At 38.2% G+C, this 22,681-nt stretch overlaps 1 protein-coding gene across 1 annotated transcript in view; it reads left to right on the top strand.

Annotated features, from left to right (window-relative positions):
- The first annotated feature begins 12,132 nt into the window (after nt 1-12,132).
- Nucleotides 12,133-22,681, top strand: part of A2ML1 (alpha-2-macroglobulin-like 1) — a 141,139-nt gene continuing 130,590 nt past the window's right edge. The window contains exons 1-4 of the mRNA XM_006901763.1: nt 12,133-12,197; nt 13,083-13,266; nt 13,853-14,015; nt 14,556-14,608. Coding sequence (XP_006901825.1) covers nt 12,133-12,197; nt 13,083-13,266; nt 13,853-14,015; nt 14,556-14,608 — 465 coding nt within the window. The remainder of the gene's footprint in view (nt 12,198-13,082; nt 13,267-13,852; nt 14,016-14,555; nt 14,609-22,681) is intronic.

The raw sequence follows: 22,681 nt of genomic DNA, 5'->3' as shown, positions 1-22,681 counted from the left end.
GATGAGAAATTCTCCAGGTGGAAAAAGAGAAAACACTCTCAGGGCCAAAGGAACATCATGGACAAAAACACATGATACAAGGCTGATCTTACCTGCTTTGCTTCATTGCCCTCTGTCCTTGGCTGAGTATGTGGAACCTTATGTGCACTTAAGAGTTTCATGCTCTACTTACTGAGCTAGCTGGACAACACTCCTACATGCACTTAAACATGTCTACAAACCTTGCCTCACTTTACTCTTTAAAATCCTGGAAGGGACTATACCCATGACCATACATAGACTACTAAACAGATGGTATTTCTACATGGAGATTTGCATGTGCTGCAAGTATATTCGTGTATATAGCAGAGTCAGCAGGAAACAAAATTATGTGAACTTCTTAATCGTGACCAAATGCTCTTAGGGAATGACTCACTGGTTCTGGGATTTCAGGTCTGTAGTCTCATGGTAAATTGGCATAGTATAGCCCACTAAGGCAAGGCCTACACTAGTGAGTAGTTGCTGGTATCTTAAATGTTTAAGCAATTGAAATTTGAAAATTCTAACCCTGAGAAAGTATTTTATAATAATCTTTAATAATATTAAAGCTAGAATTTGTTGAGGGCTTAGTATATGTCACAGTTTTTTAGGCACTTTTATATGCATCAAGTAGTTTGGTCATTACATCAACATGACAAAATGCTTTTTTCTTCTCTCTTCTCTTTTGATGTGTAAAATAATATCCCAACTCTATATTTAGCTTAGACTGAGTGATTAGACAAATAAATGATCCATCTCACCTTGCATGTGGATTTGCAGTTTTCTAACTTCATCATACGCATGTGAAACTTAGATGATAAATAAAGAAGATTGAAGAAGAATCTATGCCTTTAAATTGTGGTGTTGGTGAAGAGTATTGAATATGCCATGGGCTGTCGAAAAACAAATTTTCCTTTTAAGAAGTGTAGTCAGTGTCTTTTTAGAGGCAAGGATGTTAGACTTTATCTCACATATTTCAGACCTGTTGTCAGGAGGGGCCAGTTCCTAGAGAGGGATAATATGCTCAGAATAGGAGACAGCCAAGGAGAGGAAGACAATGAAGTGGATTGCAACTATAAAATTAAGCACAGTGGAGGTCATGAGGATGGTGTTGGATTGGGTGAGGTTCCAATCTGTTGTATTTAGGGTCACCATGAATTGGAGCTGAGGTGGTGACACCTATCAACTAACTTCTGAAGCTATGAACAGACACAGAATCAGTTTGAATATTTGCATACATAAAGAGATCACTGAAATCAATAGTCTAGCAATTTACCTTACTTCTCAGTTTCTGTGTTTTATCCAATCTGATAATTTCTGTTTTCTAGTTAGAAAGCTAGCAGTCAGGTGATCAAGAGACACTGCACTGAGAAAGTCTGCAGCAGAGGACCTCTCTAAATTATTGAGAAGCAATGATGTCATCTTGAGGATCAAGCTGATTCAGGCCATGATCGTTTCAGTCTCTGACTACACATCTGAGAGTTGGACAATGAATAAAAATGACAAAAGAAGAATTAGGCCTTTGAGCTTTTGTGCTGGAGATGAGTGCTGGATATCTCATAGACAGCCTAAAGAACAAATATATCTTGAAAAAAGTGTGGCTAAAGTTCTTCTTGAAAGCAAATATGGCAAAGTTTCGTCTCTCATACTTTGGAAACATAGCTAGGCGAGGTTATTCCTTGGAAAGGGATGTCATGTTTGGAAAGCTGGAGGGTTGGCAAAAGAGAAGGAGACTTTCAACCAGATGGACTGACATAGTGACTGCTGTGATGGGCTGGAATGTGTCAGAAATTGTGAGGATGGCACAGAACAGGACAGTGTCCAGATTGGTTGTTCATGGGTTTGCTATGGGTCGTACTTGACTTGATGGAACTCTACAGCAAGAACAACAACAATTAGAATATTTGGATTGTTGCATTTACTATAATTAGGGATATCAATTTAAGATCTTTTAAATTTCTTTTAATTGTTCTTTGTACTTTTTTCCATTTGTTACCTGCTTTGGGATTTTAAAAAATTTAATAATTCTGTCTTTTTTAAATTTTATTAAATTTTATTAGTTTTAATGAACATTTACAGAGATTTTGGGTTTTCATTCATTCATTGTTGCACTGTTTTCTCCACCCTCATCCCCAGTTCGTTCTTCTTTCCCCACCCAATGTCTGTTTTAATTGTCCAATTGCCACAGTGCTTGTCAAAGCCAGTTCTGATTAATCTCCTTTGTTAGTGTGCCCTTTGCCATTCCCAATAATTCTGTCTTTTATACATTATTGACTTAGTATGTATTCTTCCTTCCCTCTCTTCCTTTATTTCCCTCAAGATGCTACCTTACTGTGTTAGTTGCCACCAAGTCAATTCTGACTCACAGTGACACAGTACACTTGCCCCATAGGGTTTTCCTGACTTAATTTCTATGGAAATAAATCATCAGGTTTTTCTGCCTCAAAGTCAGTGGGTGGGTGCAAGTGTTTAACTCTTGCATCATCAAAGGTTCTTTCAAGTTGCTGTATAGGGTGTTGTTGTTTTTTTCTTTTTTTTGTGTGTGTGTGTGTTTTGGTGACATAATCTTTATTTTTGCGTAAGTTGTAAATTTTACAATAGTTGTCTACTAAATGAATTTAAAAACTGACAAAATGACAGTTAACTATTTGGTTACACTTACATTGTTTTCATTCATTTACATAGATCTAGATATAATAATTTAATCAGTCTACAAGGTTTTTTAAATTTTATATTTTTTTAATTTCCATTCATTCATTGTTGCACACTTTCCTCCCATCCCACCCTTCCCCCCAGTGGGATTTTCTCTTTGAAAATTAAAAAAAAAATTCTATGCTCATCTAGATGATAACATAATTATGATAAAAACAAAAGGGGGGAAATATGGGAAGCCAATACTAAATATCTAAATATTTGTAATATACTGAATGCTATTTAAAGAAAGTGAAACTTTTAAATAAAAAAAATTCTTTCATTGTTACACAAGCCACACACACACACACACACACACACACACACACACACACCCTGGTCCACTCCACTCCACAGGTTTCATTCTGGATTCTTGTCATGACAATAATACCTAATCATACATTCCTCCTAAACAGTACTCTTCCTCATCTGTTTCAATGCAATATATATTATTTAGCCCCTCTTAGTTTCACAACAGTGACACTATGCAGTATTTTTCCTTTTATGACTGAGATATTTCACTCAGCATAATGTCTTCCAGAGTCACTCATTTTCTATAATATTTCATGAGTTCCTTGTTTTTCAATGCAGCATGGTATGCCATTGTGTGAATATACTACAGCTTCTCTATCCATTCATTTATTTCTGGGCACTTGGGTTGTTTCCAACTCTTTGCTATTGTGAACAAAGCTGCGATAAACATGAGTATGTATATATCTGCTTGGGTGGCAGTTCTGGTTTCTTGAGGGTATATTCCCAGTAGTGGATTGCTGGGTCAAATGGTATTTCTATTTACAACTTTTTGAGAAAGTGCTGTAGTGTTTTCCATAGTGGTTGCACCATTTTACACTGCCACCAACAGTTTCTCCACAACATCGCTAGCATTTGTTGTTTGCTGTTCTGTTAAATCTTTCTATTTTTACTGGAGTGAGATGATATTTCATAGTTGTTTTGATCTGCATCTCTCTTACAGCTAGGGATTTTGAACATTTCTTCATGTGCTTGTTAGCTATCTGATTGTATTCTTCAGTGAAGGGTCTGTTCATATCCTGTGCCCATTTTTCAATTGGGTTGTTTACCTTTATCTTGTTGTGGTGCTTGAGTAATTTATAAATTCTAGGTATAAGTCCTTTGTCTGACATATCATTACCAAATACTTTTCCCAGTCTGTGGCTTCCCTTTTGACCCTGTTGGAGAACTTTTGGGATGTGCATAGGGATTTGATTCTTAGAAGGTCCATTCATCTATTTTATCCTCTCCTGGCTGTAGGTTGCTGTATAGTTTTATATAATTACAATGTACTTTTAGATCATACTATAGCACTTCATGTATAGCAGAACTTTACCACAGTCCACTTCTAGTGTTTTTACCTATTTTTGTGGTTTTTTCCTTATGCTTCTTCTCTTTATATTTCAGTATGGATAACTGAAATTCAAGGTATATGGCTATTTCATTACCTAAGCGGCATCATTTACTGTTGAGCCTTCTTAAGGAGCTGTTTTTCATTAATGCTGTGTTGTTGGGCTTTTTCCTTAAAGTAACAAAAAAATTCTAGTATTCCTATTTGACTTCTGAAATGCCTCTGTTTATTCATTTCCATTTTTAAAAAATTTTATTATTTTCTCTGTGTGTGTACCGTCAAATTGGTTCTGACTGGTACAGGAGGAGATGGCCCCTCCTTCTCCAGCAGAGCATCTGGTGGATTTGAACCACATATCTCTGGGATTACAGTGCAGCTTCTTGCCACTAGGCCACCAGAACTCCCCTTCATTTCCATTTTTAAGAAAGTCATTTAACATGTTACTCCTCCCTCTCCTCGTTAGTTGCTTTCCATATATACGAATCCACTGGGTTTCTGAGAATGTGGTTAGCAATGTGAGGCGAGTACTCATCTTCACCCCAAGGAGCTATTGGGGAAAGATGAGCTTTTAAAAGTTCCGTTTCGACAGTGCCCGCATCTAGGTCTTCCCTGAGCTGCGTCTGTTGATTGCTTTGTTTGCTGGGTTTTTGTTTGTTTTTTTCTCCCCTGTGTATCATCCTTGCACAGGGGCCATCTTCTCTATATCTTTCCAATTTTAGTATACGTGCTGTCAAAGTGAGCATTGTAGTTTTTTATTGAATGCCAAGCATCTTATGTAGAATAGAAGGCTTAGGTAAAATAGTGTTTATATCTGGAAATGGACACATCTCAGGCAGTTAGCATATACATTGAGTCAACTCAGTTAAACTGTGAACTGGATATATATTTTGTTATCGTAAAGGTTAATTTCAAGATGCGATGGGTTTTGTGCTTTATTCTTTTTGCTTTGGATGGCATCTTGAGTTCTGTTGACCTTAATGAATATTTGTGCTCCACCTTCAGCCTTCAGCAGGTCTCTTTATACTATGTACAGATCATAGAGGAAGTCTCTCTTCATACTCCAATCCCTTTTTCAGTGGAATGGCTTTTCTTGCTATTTGGTACTTGCTATAAGGTAGAAGAAGTATGTGGAGTCACTGTAGCAAAAAGAAGTGGCTGATACAGAAGAATTTAATGAAACAACATATGGTCAAACAATGGTGCTGAAGGAAGAAGTTCCTGCTGTTATGCAGGAATTGGAAAAAAAAAATATGAGGCCCCAGGAATTGACAGCATACCAATTGACCTATTTCAATAAATAGATACTGTCCTGGATCTGCTCACTAGATTGTGCCAAGGAATTTGGAGGACAACTACTTGGCCAACTGACTAGAAGAGATCCATATTTATTCCCATTCCCCCCAAAAATGGTGCTCTGTCAGAGTGTGGAAATTATTGAACGTTATCATCAATATCTCATGTAAGCAAGATCCTGCTGAAGAGTATAAAAAAATGATTGGAACAGCACATCAACAGAGAACTGCCAGATGTGTAAGCTGGGTTTAGAAGAGACCATGGTTCTAGGGTTATTATAGTTAATGTTAGATGGATCTTGGCTAAAAGCAGACACTACCAGAGGAGTGTCTGTGTTTCATTGACTGCAAAGGCATTTGACTGTGTGGATCACAACAAACTGTGACTGAACTTGAGAAGAATGGGAATCCTAGAACACCTGGTTGTGCTCATGTAAAATCTGTACTTAGAGCAGGAGGCAGTTGTCAGAACAGAGCAAGGAAACACTGCATCATTCAAGATTAGGAAAGATGTACAACAGGGATGCATCCTTTCTCCATACCTTTTCAATCTATGTGTGGAATGGATCATTTGAGAGGCTGGACTCTATAAGGAAAAGGAATGTGGCATCAGGATTGGAAGAAGACTAATCAATGACCTGTATTATGCAGATGACATAATGTTGCTTGCTGACACTGAGGAGGGCCTGACATGTTTGCTGCAGAAGGTCAAGAACTACAGTCTTCAATATGAGTTGAAGATCCACATCAAGAAAACATTCTCATCACTGAGCCAGTTGGCAACACCAAGATAGATGGAGAAGAGATTGAGATTGTTAACAATGTCAGCTTGCTTGAATCCACAATGAACATTCTTTGTGCAAGCAGCCAGAAAATAAAAAAGTGAATTTGATTGGGAAAATCTGCTGTGAGGGACCTCTTCAGTGTTGAAGAGCAATAATGTCAGTCTAGAGATTAAGGTGTGCCTGATCCAAGCCATGATCTTTGCAATTACTTGCTATGTGTCAGAAAGCTGGACAATGACTAAGGATAATAGAAGAAGAATTAATGCCTTTGAGTTGTGGCGCTGGAGAAGAGTATTGAGCATACCATAGACTGCTAAGAGAACAAACACATCTGTCTGGGAGCGGGTGAAATCAAGCTGCTCCTTGGAGGTGAGGATTTTGAATCTCTATCTGACATATTTTGGTCATGTTGCCAGGAGGGGCAAGTCCTTGGAGAAAAACATCATGCTTGAAAGGATGTAGGGACAGTCCAAGAGAGGAAGACCCTGGATGAAATGGATTGACTCAGTGACTAGAGTAATGAAAGTAGATGTGTTAGACAATAAAATTAGCTCAAGATAGAGCAGGGTTCAGAGCTGTTTTACATAAGGTCGCTGTGAGTTTCAGGCAACTTGATGGCACATACTTCAACAGGGTGGTGATGGTGGTAGGAGGTGTGGGAGAGTAGATCTCTGTAGTCTTCTTCACCTTTACTCATAAGTAGGCATTCTCTTCTCACGTTCTTGTTCATCCTTCCAATGACAGGGTGTTAAACTCTGACTTGTGTCTATGTTAGTTCTTGTGGTAGAAAGATTTTCTTGCTGATTCACCAGTTTTAAGAAATCTCTGTAAATTTTGTTATGGAATCTTAGACTCAACTCAGGACTGTTTCTTGTCACTGGAAACAATTGAGCTCTACTTGTGTTCTGGATAGAACAATGTTTATTGTTCCTCCAAAGAGTTGAATATTGATCTTTCTCTCTCTTTACCTCTCTCTCTCTCTCTTACACACACACACACACACACACACACACACACTCCCTCTCTCTCTCTCAAAGGGAGTAAGGAGGGAAAGAAACAGAGAGAGAGAGAATGAATGAATTAATGAACCCCTAATTTATGACAGGCTTCTGTTTTGATAATGTGTAAAAGGAACATTCTAGCTGCCCTTTCCTCAAGACATAGCTGTTTGCTATTTTGGCAGTTCATGGGATATTCAGTATTCTTCTCCAACTATGTAACTCAAATACATAAATTCTTCTTCTGTCATCCTTATTCATTCTCAGCTTTTAGATGCAGAGCAAGTGACTGAAAAGACCATGGCCTGAATCAGACAGACCTTAGTCTTCAAACAGACATCATTGTTTCCCAGTAGTTTGAAGTCGGACGGCAGACTTGCCCAGTGCAATACATTTCCACTGCTAGTACCAAGTGTATTGATTGTGGATCCAATAAGATAAAATTATTGATAGTTTTAATCTTTTCTCCACCTATCACAACCCCACTTGCTTAAACTGAGGAGGACCTGATGTGCTTGCTGCATAAGGTCAAGGACTGCAGCCTTCAATATGGATTGAAGCTCATCATCAAGAAAACAAAGATTCTCACCACAGGACAGATTGGCAGCATCATGATAGATGATGAAGAGATTGAGATTGTTGACAGCTTCAGTTTGCTTGGCTCTACAATCAATACTCTTGATACCAACAGCCAGGAAATTAAAAGAAGAATGCATTGGGAAACTCAGCTGTAAGACACCTCTCCAAAATACTGAAGAGCAACAATATCAGTCTGGAGACTAAGGTGCACCTGATCCAAGCCATGGTCTTTGCAATTACTTGCTATGCATCAGAGAGCTGGACAATGACTAGGGATCATAGAAGGAGAGTTGACGCCTTTGAGCTTTGATGCTAGAGAAGAGTATTGAATATATCATGAACTGCTAGGAGAACAAACAAGTTCGTCCTGGAGAGGGTAAAGCCAGGTTGCTCCTAGGAGGCAAGGATTCTGAAGCTCCATCTGACATACTTTGGACATATTTCAAGGTGGGATCAGTCCTTGTAGTGGGACATCATGCTTGGGAGGGTTGAGGAACAGTGCAGCAGAGGAAGACCCTCAGTAAGATGGACTGATCATTCACTGGAATAATGGGGATAGGCATGTCGGAGATGATAAGACTGGCACAGGATAGAGCAGGGTTTAGGGCTGTTGTACACAGGGTTGCTATGAGTTGCAAGCAACTTGACGGCACATAACAACAACAACAACAACATTACGATGTTGTTGCTCTTTGGTTCAGTGATGAGGATTTTTGTCTTCTTGATGTTGAGATGTATTCCATAATGAAGGCTGTAATATTTGATCTTCTACAGCAAGCATTTTAAGTTCTCCTCATTTTCAGCAACCAAAAGCGTGTCATCTGCATAATGCAGATTGTTGATTAAGTATGGAGAAAGGACATAATTTTGACACACACTTTTCCTGATTTTAAACCATGCAGTGTCCCCTTGCTGTTTGGACAACAGTTTCTTGGTTTAGGTATATATTTCATATGAACACAATTAAGTGTTCTGGGACTCCCATTCTTCTCTATGTCAGGCATATTTTTAAATTTTTAAATTATTATTAATTTTAATGGAAGTTTACAGAGACTTTGGGTTTCCAGTCATTCATTGTTGCACTTTTCTCCCTGCCCAACAGTCCCCGCTCCCCCACAGTTCACTCTTCTCTTTGAAAAGTAAAAGAAAAATTCTTTCATTGTTATACAATCCTTTCCTCCATGTCGACTCCACTATGCAGCCTTCATTCTGGACTCCTGTCATGACAATATTACCTAATCATATATTCCCCTTTAAACAGTTTTCTTTCTCATCTGTTTCAATGCAGTATGCATAATTTATACCATGTTTCTCAGTCTTCCCCCAACCCTGATGTCAGTTCCATTTTACAACAGTGGAACTATGCAGTATTTATCCTTTTGTGACTGAGATATTTCACTCAGCATAATGTCCTTCAGGGTCACCTGTTTTGTATAATATTTCATGAGTTCCTTGTTTTTGAATGCAGCATAGTATTCCATTGTGTGAATATATCAAATCTTCTCTATCCATTCATTTATTAATGGGTGCCTAGGTTGTTTCCAACACTTTGTCATTATGAACAAAGCTGCAATAAACATGAGTATGCATATATCTGCTTGGGTGGCAGTTCTGGTTTCTTTGAGGTATATTCCTAGTAGTGGAATTCCTGGGTCAAATAGTATTTCTATTTGCAACTTTTTGAGAAAGCACCATACTGCCGACCACAGTGGTTGCACCATTTTACACTCCCACCAACAGTGAATAAGTGTTCCAGTTTCTTCACAACTTCACCAGTGTTTGTTGTTTGCTGTTCTGTTAAATTTTTCTATTCTTACTGGGGTGAGATGATATTTCTTTTACTTTTTATTTTTTTTTAGATGATATTTCATGGTTGCTTTGATTTGTATCTCTCTTAGAGCTAGGGATTTTGAACATTTCTTCATGTGTTTGTTTGCCATCTGAATATCTTGTTTGGTGAAGTGTCTGTTCCTATCCTGTGCCCATTTTTCAACTGGATTGTTTACCTTTGTCTTGTGGTGAACCATAATTTCTTATAATCCACACAATCAAATGTCTTTGTGAAGTCAATAAAACACAAATACTCACTCTTGTAGTATTCTCTTCTTTCAGCCAAGATCCATCTGATACTAGCAACAATATACCTGGTGCCATGGTCTCTTTTAAATCCAGCTTGAACATCTGGCAGTTTTCTCTCAATGTATTGTTGAACCCATTTTTGGATGATCTTCAGCAGGTTTGTCTTGCATGTAATATTAAAGAGATTGCTCAATAATGTCCACATTCTGTTGGATCACCTAGAAAGGTGAATCAGAACAAATATGCATCTATTCTTCTCAGCTGCCCAAGTAGTTGTCCTTCTTTTTTTTTTTTTTGGCGTAGACTGTTATGTCCAAGGATACTTCTGTCAATTGAAACATGCCAATTTGTGTTGAATAGGTTCCTTGGGGCTTATTCTTTGCCAATGCCTTTAGTGCAGCTTGAACTTCTTCCTTTGTTAACATTGCCTCTTTTCAAGTAGTACTTCCTGAAATATTTCATGTGTCAACCAATTCTTTTTTTATAGAGTAAGTCTGTGCATTCCTTTCATCTTCTTTCCTCCCCATTCTATTCTCTTTTGATATTTTTTAATCATTTAAGATTATTCCTGTAGCATCTCTCAGTATTGCAACTGGAGGCTTAAATTTATTTTTCAGTTCTTTCAACTTGAGAAGTGCTGAGTGAGCTCAGTTTACTAAAGATAAAATGTACAGCCCTCTCCCTCTCCAACCAATCCCAACAAACCTTTCTCATAAGTGCTATTCAGCATACCATTTCCAGTCAGGGACTATTTGCATGTTTGTTTGTTTTTTTTAAATTTTATTGTTGACAATATACACTGCAGAATATACCCAATTCAACAATTTATCAATATACTATTCTAAAACACTGCTGACATTCTTGTAATTGTATAACCATTCTCATCCTCTTATTCTTAGTTATTCCTTCTCCATTAATATAAACTTGTTACTCCCTAAGTTTCCTATAAGATCTTTTAAGTTTCTGTTGCCAATAGGACCCTATATATATCTTGAAAGGGCACAATGCTCAAGGTTGACATTATTTACTAGTTAATCTTAAACTACTGTTTGGTTTTTAAAAGACTTGAGGAAGTACTTTTAGTTTACAGTTTAAAGGCAGTGTTTTTCAGTGTCTTACGTAACCTCCACGGCACCAGAAAATATGGATACCATGGAATTTAGAAACTATGTTCTTCACTTTTCTCTTGTTGATCAAGATTCTTCCTTTGAATATTTAATAAAAATGATTAGTAGCAGTAGCTGGGCACCATCTAGTTCTTCTGGTCTCATGGCAAATAAAGCAGTTGTTCATGGAGGCAAGTAACTATACATTCTACATCCTCTTCCTACTCCTTCCCAATTTTACTTCTCTTGCTTTAGACTTAAATATTTTAAAAGAAGGATATGGAAACCTGGAGATTTTCCTGTAGTGGTCAATAATGCTTATTTCTATGCCTATATCTCTGAGGAAGGCTCCCAGCTTGCCTCTAATCTTCCTGTGGGTACCTTGTAGATGTAATAGAAAGAATCATGAGTAAGACTAGGTACAAGTAAGTTCATGTCTGTGATCCACCCTACTTACCAAAATCCATTTCTCATTCACTTGGTTTTACTCCAGTTGGTCATTGGCCCAAAAAAAGTATCCTCACTAATTTATGTTCTTATGGCTTCTAAATCTTCATAAGAAGAATATACGCAGAAACTCACTGTAGATAATTTTTTTAAAAATGCAAGAACTCTTCCCCCAATTAAGATATATCTCCAGAATATGAGTTGCTGGGTCAAAGACTATGTCATTCATAAAGGCTTTTGGTATATATTGTGAAATTGTCTTTAGAAAAGACCAGTTTATCCTCCAGGGTTGTATATATTTCTATTTCCATACAAAACCAACAATAATGCATAGGATTACAATCTTAAAATCCCCCAAAAGGCAGAGATTGATGCCTTTTTTTCTTGAGACTGCTCCCATACCTATATTCTCAGAAAAGAATAATAGGACAAAAAGACATCAAATAGGAATGGGGGATTAGAAGTAAAACCAGAAAAATGGGAGGCGTCCAAAACGTGCTCTGGGAGGTTTACTGTTCTGAATACTCAGCCCTAGATTTTCCTCGAAACTGGTCTTATGGGCGGGCAGGCTAAACCAGTATATATTTCCAGGAAGAGAATTTGAACAAGTGAACAAAAGCCCTACCCTATTCTACCACTTTAGCTTGAAGCCCCATAAGTGATTGGCTAGTGCATCAATCATAGCTTCACACCCTAATTGGGGGTTAGTACATAAGCTACAGTGAGGGGAGCAGACCTCCTGGTATTGTTCCTGAGGAAGCTGGCTCACCCGCAGACATGTGGGCTCAGTTCTTTCTAGGAATGTTGACCCTGTTGCCAGTTATGGAAGGAAATTATCTCCCGTAAGTGCTTGGAATCACTCTTTTTAAGAGGAGGTAGCTTCTTTGCTTTTTCAAACAAATAAGGAGGAGTGAAGAGAGCTTTTGTTATTTTAAGAGGTTTAGTTTCATTCTCATCTTTTCATTTGGTTTCTGGGCTCCTTTACTTAAAGAGAACCTGGGGTCCTAAGAGGAAGTTGGTTTTTTGTTGTTGTTTTTTTTATAGTTTGGTGTGTTTGTTTTTGTTTTTTTTCTAAATTAACACTTAAACTTAGCAACACCCTTGCATTAGTAGGAGGCACAGGAGTGCCTGGGTGGTACAAAAGGTTAGAGGTTCAAGTCCACCAAGAGGTGGCTTCAGAAAGAAGCTTACTGGTCTATTTTTATTAAAATCAGCCATTTGAAAATTTTCTGAGGTGCTCTAGTGGTGCAGTGACTAAAGCATAAGAAAGATGCAGCAGTCTGATTCCACAAAAAATTTGTAGCCTTGGAAATTCTATGGGGGGTGAAATTTTATACATACGATTAAAGTCAATTGAGTTTGATATGACAGTAGTGGGGTTTTAAATTTTTTTTTTTTTAATTTTTACAGTAGTGGTTTTTGTTGTTTATAGAGCACAATCTTATTCTAAGAGACATAGGTCTCCATGGTTTTGAATGGACTCAGTGACAACTTTTTAGTCAAGTTATAGGTTCTTACTCATGGGTCCCCAGTGGAAGGAGATTTAAGTTTATTCACTGAGTTACTTGTTCTTTGTCTTCTTTCCCCTTAAAAACAGTAAGATTCATAAGGGCAGGACCTGGAACTACTGAACACACTACTATATGCCAGTTGCATCGGAGAGTATCTAGTTTTTCATTGAATGAATGAGTCCTTGCTCCCCTGAAAGAATTTTTGTCTTTTAATAGAAACTACCTGGTGACATTACCAGCACAGCTGAACTTCCCCTCCACTCAGAAGGTTTGCTTGGATCTGAGCCGTGGGTACTATGGTGTACAATTTACCATTACTCTGGAGACCAAGGACAAGACCCAGAAGTTGCTAGAACACTCTGGATTGAAGAAGAGGCAATTACACTGCAGCTCCTTTTTGGTAGGAACAGATTCTCCCCAATTCAAATTTCTTCCTTTTCCTATTCTCTTCCATAGGCATTCACAATCATCAAAGTTCAAATGTAATTTCTGTGGTCTTATTTTTTCTGTGGACTCTAAACTTGGCTTCCTTAACCTTAGCTTCAATTCCTTGCCATAATTTACTCATGATTTCCTTGAACTTAGATTTCAACTTTTAGTTGTTGATCATACCTTCTGATATTAAGGTCCCTGGATGGCATAATTAGGTTGTGCTGGAATACTAATGTAAAAGTTGGGATTTCAAACTCACGCAGTGGTGCTGTGGAATAAAGGCCTGGAAATCAGCTGAAATAAATATCATGGCCAAGAAAACTCCATGTAGCAGTTCTACTCTACAATACATGGGGTTATAACTAGTCAAAACAGATTCTATGCTAATAGAATTTCTTTGTTTATTTTCTTCTGACAGTTGTTCTATGACTTCACCTTGCTCGGCTCATGTGGCTCCAGTTTTTAATTTTCCTCTCCTGTGGATGGTTTGAGAAGTGTTGACTCTTTCCCCCTAACCTGGGTACTCATCCCCAGAGTTTTCTTCTCTTCCGTAGGTACCACCTCCTGCTGGTGGCACAGAAGAAGTGGCCACAGTACGGGTGTCTGGTGTTGGAAAGAACATTAACTTTGAGGAAATAAAGGAGGTTCTAATTCAGAGGCAGGGAAGTGGCACATTTGTACAGACTGATAAACCAGTCTACATCCCAGGGCAAAAAGGTAAGAAGCTCGCCTGGGAGGTTAGACAGGAGATCTGTGGATTTAAAGTCTGTGGTTAGGGAAGTAATGAAACAGTGCAGAAGAAAAGACTGGAGAGATGATGGATTATAGGAGCTGAATATGTGCCCAGTGTTACAGTAGTGAAAGAATAGTGGGTGGAGTCGCTATTCTGTGTGCATTTCTAAGACAAAAGTACACGTTTCTTCAGGAGTGGGATTTGGCAAATATAGCTGCTAGCATGTGGAGAAGAGAGCATTATGGGTGTTTGGCCCGAGTTTCTGTCTTTTCGTTGTGCATCTCTCTTCTCTTGTGGGAGCACTTCATTCTGAGATTTCAAAGTCAAGAGCCCTGGAGAGAACATGTCCTTTTGGCTTTTATCTTTCTCTCAAAGTAGGGCTTTTAAAATTTGTTCTTAAGTGTATGTTTTGCCTGATGAGGTTTTTCTAACTCAGAAATGTGTAAGAAGCGGCTGGGTGGAAGGAAAGGAGAGTCTGAGAGGGGGAGAAGTCCCTTTCCCTAATGATGCTTGTTTCCTTCTAGTGCGTTTCCGCATTGTTACCTTGGACAGAAATTTTGATTCCGTGAATGACAAGGTGAGAATTTGGATGGAAGGAGAGAAAGGGACAGAAATAGGGCAAAACTGAGAGAGAATAGAGAAAAGGAGACGAGAGCCTTTGCAAGGGTGGTAAATACTCTCGGTATAGGGGTGACAACGAAGTCTTCATACTATAATAGTTAAGCATTTGACTGATAACCAAAAGGCTAGCGGTTGGAACCCACCAGGTAATCCGTCGAAGAAAGATGTGGGAGTTTCCTTGTTATAAGATTTATAGCCTTTGGAAACCATGAGATTCTGACAAGGGGAGGTCCTCTGAGTTGCAGTGGGATTTGAGCCCCTCAGGTACTAGCCCAAGTCCTCCTAGACTCCTTCTGCCTATGATCCAAGAAGTGACTAGATCTCATATCTAGTCCACACTTCAGTTACGTTAACCTACCTGAGAGATGGCTACAGTTGCTGTTATTTAAAATGATAGACATTTTACTCGAAAAACAAAATGTGCATGAACTGTTGGATGGAAACCAATTTGCCCTGTAAGCTTTTACTCAAATCACAATGAAAGTTATAATAACAAGAGTAAAAGGAAAGCTTCAAGATCTTCTCTTCAGGAATGATGTCAAATGACTTTGCAAGTAAAGTATTAAGAAGTAATTAATTTCAACCAAATGAAAATATTAGATTGTCCACTTCTATAATAATCACCCCCCAGTAAGGAAAAGAAATTGTTTTACACAATCCTCTTAAGCAACATAAAAAGATGCTTGGCAAATACTTAAAAACCTCTTTGAACTACTCAATCTCTAGAATCATAAGCTTATAATACGTTTGACCTCAATTTTATCTTGTGTCACATTTACAGGCTTCTGAGCTACCTACCCCTCAGGTATTCCTGCTGTCTTCTTTCTCCTCTTTTCTGTAGTTCATGTGCTCAGCTGAGATTTTTAAAAATAATTGTAAGGAACGTAGTATTCTCTTTTTTCAGCTGTATAGTCTTAGAGCTTCTCTTGCTTTCATCTTGATACAGGGCAACTATGAACGTGCTACTGATTGATACCTTCTTCTACTTCTTTCTTTGTTAATTGAAATTCTCCTTCACTTCTTTCCAGCACCTGTATCCCTTTGTTAGCAGGATTTTTTTTATACTAGTTGAACTCTGCTGCTGCTTCTTTGATTTTGTTATTGTATTTTTCTTGAAAGTTTCATAGCAAATTAGGTTCTCTTTTTACAATTTCTGCACATACTATTCAGGACCATTGGTTTTCTTTTTCACAATGTAGCAGCATTCTTGTTTCTTCCAGGTGGTTCTGTTTGTGTTAATCTAACCTCCCTGTTCCTTGTTATCATCTTATCTTTGCTGTAGGCTGCATATTGAATGTTTAATTTAATGTAGAAGATTTAAAAGGCTTGTAGTCCTCAGGGTAATATTGTTTTATGAAGAATTTATGATTTAGTTGAAAAATGACTTTACAAAGTGAGTTCAGTTCCAAGTTTAAAGGATATTTCAGGATGGTAGTTTAGGGACTCCTAAAACAGGTAGTTTAGGAACTCCTCTGGCCTTTACTGGAATGGTCAGTATAATGTCCCCCTTCCTCCCTCCCCCTATTTTTTAAAGAATCAGAGTTTGTTCTACCCTTTTCTCCCGTTATACTCAGGACCATCTGTTGTGCCCCTGTCGGAATAGTTGGCAGTGGTAGCTGGGCACCATTTAGACCTTCTGGTCTCAGGATAGATGAGGCTGTGGTCTCTGAGAACCATTAATTCTGGAGACTGGTTTCTTCTTGAAATCTTTGGTTCCCTTCTTTCTTTTTTTGGTCTAGATGAGTACATACAAATAAATGTCTTCTTACAAACATTTACAATTCCAGACACTACTCACTAAAATAAACATTATCTTTTTTAAAAAGTGAAAACAAAGATACTTTTATTGGAAAAATATGTCCCGAAGACCTGAATAGACCATTTTCCCATAAAGTAGGGAGGCAATGGCCCCCAAAGTCTTTTTTCAATGTGGAGTGAGGCTTTTTATAGTGGGCAGTTTGGGTTCATTGCCTTTGATGCCATTCATGTACTGTTCTGTATTTCTGTCTGATTAATACCTGATCTGACCCTAACATTCCCCTCTCCAGGAGATAATTGAGCCTCAAAAATCTTCTATAGTTTTGTGTGATGACTACTCTGGCTGCTTCATGCTGGATTTGGATGTTATCTTACCCATATTGGCTCTTACTTAATCTGTGACATTCTGGCTACTGTGTTAAGTTGATTTAGAGGCATAGGGGTTAGGAGGCTGAGTTTGAATAAGATGGTGTCTTTGCAGAGTCATGGGCCTGATATGAGATGTTTGGAGCCTGAAGGACACACATTTCATTAATAGAATGGACAAATAAGGTTCGAAAGTCAATAAACACATTGATACAAATGACACTCTGAAGGCTTAATATTAGATCTGAGACAGGAGCCTTAGGAATACGAAGTTGTTAATAGGTTTTAGAGGTTTAGTTTCCTAGATTTTTTTAACTATTTCTGGTTAACCTAGAAACAGCACTTTTCTCATATTTTTATTGGTTTGCATACAATCATTCATATACATTGTATTCAATATCATTTTAATTTACTATGTATTTAAGACAATTTTTCACTTACACTGTTTCATTCCTTCACTTGTTTTATGCAATCATTCATGTACATTGTATTTCATATAATTACAAATTGAACTATCACCCAGTCTTTTCAAGTCCTCATCTAATCTTCCCTATTCTTTCACACTCCTGTCTGCCCTTTAACTTCTGCTATCCTAGTAATTGAAAATGTGTGGAGGTGGGATGTATCCCTGGCATATATTCTTCGCAATTTTGAATCATGCAGTGTTTTCTTATTCTGTTCTGATGACTGCCTCCTGATCCAAGTATAGGTTTTGCATAAGCACAATCAAGTGTTCTTGGATTCCCATTCTTCTCAGAGTAGCCATAGTTTGTTGTGATCCACACAGTCAAACACCTTTGGGTAGTCAATGAAACACAGACATTCCTCTGATATGCTCTGCTTTCAGCAAGATCCATCTAACATCAGCTACAATATCCCTAGTACCACGACCCCTTCTAAACCCAGCCTGCACTTCTGGCAGTTCTCTGTTGATGAGCTGTTCCAGTCATTTTTGCATAATTTTCAGCAGAATCTTGTTTGCATGTAACATTAAGGATGTTGTTCTATAATATCCACACTCTGTTGGGTCACATTTCTTTGGAATGGGAACAACTTTTGATCTCTTCCAGTCAATTGGTCAGCTTGTTGTCCTCCAGATTTCTTAGCACAACTGGGTGAGTATATCCAGGGGAGCACCTGTTCACTGAAATATGTCAATTGGTATGCAGTCATTTCTTGGCACCTTGTTTTTTGTCAATTCCTTTAGGGCAGCTTGAACTGCTTTCTTTATCACCACAGGCTCTTGCTCATATGCTGTTTCAAAAAAATTCTGTGTAAGACAATTCCTTTTGGTACAGTGACTCTTTATACTCCTTCCATCTTATTTTAATGCTTCCTTAGTCATTTATTATTCTGCCCAAAGCATCCTTAAGTATTGCAGGTCGAGGCTTGAATTTGTTCTTCAGTTCCTTCAGTTTAAGAAATGCAGAGTGAGTTCGGCCCTTTTGATTTTCTGACTCCAGCTCTTCGCACATTTCATTATAATACTTTGCTTTGTCTTCCTGCACAGTCCTTTGAAATCTTCTGTTCAGCTCCATAATTTCTTGACTTCTTTCTTTTGCTTTGGCTTCTTGGCACTCGAGTGTAACATTCACAGTCTCATCTGACATCCACCTTGGTCTTTTCTTCCTCCTCTGTCTTTGTAATAACTTTTTGTTTTCTTCATGGATGATATTCTTGATATCCTCCCAGAATTTATCTGGTCTTCACTCATTAGTGTTTAAGCCCTCAAACCTGTTCCTGAAATGATTCTGAAATTCAAGTGGGATGGATGCAAGGTCAAACTTTGGCTCCTGTGGATTTGAGTTAATTTTCTTTAGCTTCAGCTTGAACCTGCATATGAGTAATTGATGGTCTGTTCCACAATTAGCACGTGGCCTAGTTTTCACAGCTGATATTGAGCTTCTCCAGTGATCCTTTCCACAAATGTGATTGATCTGATTCCTATGCATTCCATCAGGTGAAATTCATGTGTATAGTCTGCATTTATGGTTTTTTATTGCAAAAAGTATTTGCAATGAAGAAATCATTGAAGGTACAGAATTCTATCATTCTATTTCAAGCTTCATTTCTGTCACCAAGTCCATGTTTTCCAACTACTGATCCTAATGATGTCAGTCTAGAGACTAATGTGCGCCTGGTCCAGGCCATGGTCTTTACAATTACTTGCTAGGTTTTAGAAAGCTGAATGATGACTAGGGATGATAGAAGGAGAATTGACGCCTTTGAACTGCGGTGCTGGAGAAGAGTATTGAATAGACATTGGACGGCTAGGAGGACAAACAGGTTTGTCATAGAGAGGGTGAAAGCAGGCTGCTCCTTGGAGGCAGGGATTCTGAAGCTTCATCTGACACTTTGGGCATGTTGCAAGTAGGGACCAGTCCTTGGAGAGGGACATCATGCTTGGAAGAGTAGAGGGACAGTGTAAGAGAGGAAGATCCTTGATGATATGGATGATTCAGTGACTAAGGTAATGGGATAGGAGATGATAAGTTTGTCTCGGGGTAGAGCAGGGTTCAGAGCTGTTGTACATAGTGTTGCAGTAAGTCACAAGTGACTTGATGTAACAGAACAACAGCATTCTAGGGACTTTCCTCTTTCTCCCTTTTCTGCCCTTTCTCCCTTTCCCCTTCACCTTTTGAACATTTATACATATCTTGCTCAGTTATCCTTTTATTTTTACAATAATAGTCTTATGCAGTATTTGTCCTTTCAAGACTGAATTATTTCACTCTGCACAATGCTCTTTAGACTCTCCCATGTTTTTTTGTTTGTTTTGTTTTTAATTTCCATTCATTTATTGTTACACACTTTCCTCTTTGCCCACCTCTTCCTCCCAGTTTGCTTTTCCCTTTGAAAGTAAAAAAAAAAATCTTTCATTGTTATACAATCCCCCACCCCCAAGTCCACTCCACTATGCAGCTTTCATTTTGGACTCTTGTCATGACAACAATACCTAGTCACATATTCCTCCTAAGCAATTCTTTCCATCATCCATTTCAATGCAGTATACATTATTTATGCCCTCTTAGTTTTCCCTTCAACCCTGATGTCAGTCCCACTTTACAACAGTGGCACTATGCAGTATTTGTCCTTTTGTGACTGAGATATTTCACTCAGTGTAATGTCTTCCATGGTCACCCATTTTGTATAATATTTCATGAGTTCCTTGTTTTTCAATGCAGCACAGTATTCCATTGTGTGAATATACCCCATCTTCTCTATCCATTTGTTTGTTGACGGGCGCTTGGGTTGTTTCCAACTCTTTGCCACTATGAACAAAGCCACAGTAAACATGGTTGTGCGTAGACTCTTCCACGTTCTATAGTATTTTACAAAGACATTGTCGCCTAGTGCTGCATAGCATTTCATTGTGTGATTGTACTACATGCTTATGTGCTGTTTTCATTTTCTTGCTGTTGTGAATGAAACTTACATGAACATAAGTTTAATTTCCACATTCTGTTGGGTCACCTTTCTTCAGAATAGGAACAACTTTAGATCTCTTCCAGTCAATTGGCCAGGTGGTTTTTCTCCAGATTTCTTGGTACACCTTGGTAAGCACATCCAGGACAGTGTCATTTACTTTGGTCAAACTGTGCAAGGTATTGGGTATTACCTTTTCCATCATCAAAATTAACAAGCATCTACTATGTAAAAAGTAATTTCCTTTCATCTTCCTCATAGACTAGTAACCACCAAGAAATAGTGCTCTCTGTAGGTACCTATTTTTCCCCCCCATAACAGTGAGATAGGTCAATATTTGCCTGTTTATGATTAATTTATTCCATTTAACATAATGTCTTCCAGATTCATTCATGTTATGCTTTGATATTTTATCATTATTTTTTATAAATATATAGTATCCCATGGTATGTGGAATGGGATTTGTTTAATCCATTCATCCATTGTCTTTACCCCGTGTATAGGTCATATAGGTTGTTTGCATCTTTTTGCTATAGTGAATAATAATATAATGAATGTTGTTATTGTTGTGTACCATCGAGTCACAACCAACCTGTAGCTGACCATCCAGGAGGGTTTTAGAGGCAGTTAATCGCACAAAAGGTGATTTGTTATCTTTCTCCTGCGAAGCAGCTGGTGGATTTGAACTAGGTGACTTCGGGATTGCAGCACATGTCACTACTGTTAGATCTCTAGGATATATACTTAAAAGTAAAATTGTAGGATGAAAATGTATATTGAGTGTTTATGGCTTAATGAAGTTTTTGTTGTTGTTGTTAAGTTGTTAAGTGCCGTTGTAGAGTTGTAGGCGACTCATAGAGACCCTATGAAAGACCTGGACACTTGTATAATTTCATCTTTTTCCAGGTTCACAGGGTTTCTGGAGGCAAGCTATTATGGAAGTGGATGCCCCTCCTGCTTCCAAACTTGTTTTTATCTGGGAGCTCCACCAAACATTGTCTGCGATGGGTAACCATTAAAGCATTTGACACATTAGTGTCACAGTGTTCAGACAGACCAGGACTAAATGACCTAGAAGAATGTTTGAACAAAAACAATTAAAAACAGGCCTGAGGGCCAAGGATTAGAGTCACCCACCTTGGTAACCACAAAGTGGGAAGTGTGAGGTGGTGGCTCAGAGAAAGATTTGACAACATATTTTTAGAAAATCAGCCAAGAAAACCTCATGGAGCATAGTTCTACTCTGACGCACAGGGGATCACCATGAGTCAGAATCCACTCAGTGACAATTGGTTCCCCACCCCCCCCTTAAAAGATTGTCCATTCTAGAATTGCTAAGAGGAAACGCTATCCTGAAAGTATGCCCACAAACACAGCCTCCTTAGACTCTACTGCCTCCCAGAGGTTGATTCATTTAACTGCCAACGTTATATTTTCTTAGCTTAAGCATGCAGAGAAAGATTTTAAGTGTGATTTCCATACTTAATTTGCGTTCTACTTGTAAAATGAGACCTCCTTAATTTCCTTTTCTGGTTGCTCCTTTCATTTGAAACAAATGAAATTACTAAAAGAAATGTTACTATGAAAACAATAGTTACAATTTGTGAATGTGTGAAGTGTTTTATCCTCAAATAATCTGAGACTGAATGACCTCATCTAGTTTGGGCACCACACCTAGTTACTGAGAAACTTTAGGCAGCATTTAACTGAAAATGCTAATTTTCTAGTTGAGTTCATTTCCTCCCAGGCCCTACTTCTGGCTTTTATTATGAAAATTTTAAAACATACTACTTGCATTCAGTATTTCTTTCATTTTGCCATACTTTAGAATTTATCTTCCCCGCCCCCCTGAATTCTTTGAAAGTGAATTGTAAACATGTTGTGTGCTATTGAATGAGTTCCGACTCCTAGCAGTGTTGTAAGACAGAAAACTGCCCCATAGGATTTTCAGGGCTGTCATCTCTATAGAAACAGCCACCTCTGTCTCCCATGAAGTGGTTGGTGGGTTTGAACCACCAACCGTTCGTTTAACAGAACATTTACCCATTGACCCACCAGTCAATCCTTCATATTTTTGCACATAACTCATAAAAACTACTAAATACTTCTGTGTCTATCTTCTAAAAAGAATATTTTAAGTGATCTTAAAATAAATTTAAGTAAACTTAATAAATTTAAGTAAACAATATTTTAATTGTGTTAAGTTATAATATTAACACACCTAAATCACTAAATCATTTATTATTAAATACTAACAATAAGCACTCACTCATTGCCACTGAGTCAGAACCAACAGACAGAGAAGCACTGCCTTTACGTCAGCAGCGCAGGGCTCACAGAGGATATCACCACATCTCCATTAATAACAACAACTCCATTTAACACCTGTTGTTGTTGTTATGTGCTGTCGAGTTGCTTGTGACTCATAGCGACCCTATGTACAACAGCCCTAAACTCTGCTCTGTCCTGTGCCAATCGC

The sequence above is a fragment of the Elephantulus edwardii genome, unplaced genomic scaffold, assembly GCF_000299155.1.
Source record: "Elephantulus edwardii isolate Elephantulus edwardi_28Jun2011 unplaced genomic scaffold, EleEdw1.0 scaffold00342, whole genome shotgun sequence".
NCBI lineage: Eukaryota > Metazoa > Chordata > Mammalia > Macroscelidea > Macroscelididae > Elephantulus > Elephantulus edwardii.
This window is presented reverse-complemented; position numbering and strand designations above follow the sequence as displayed.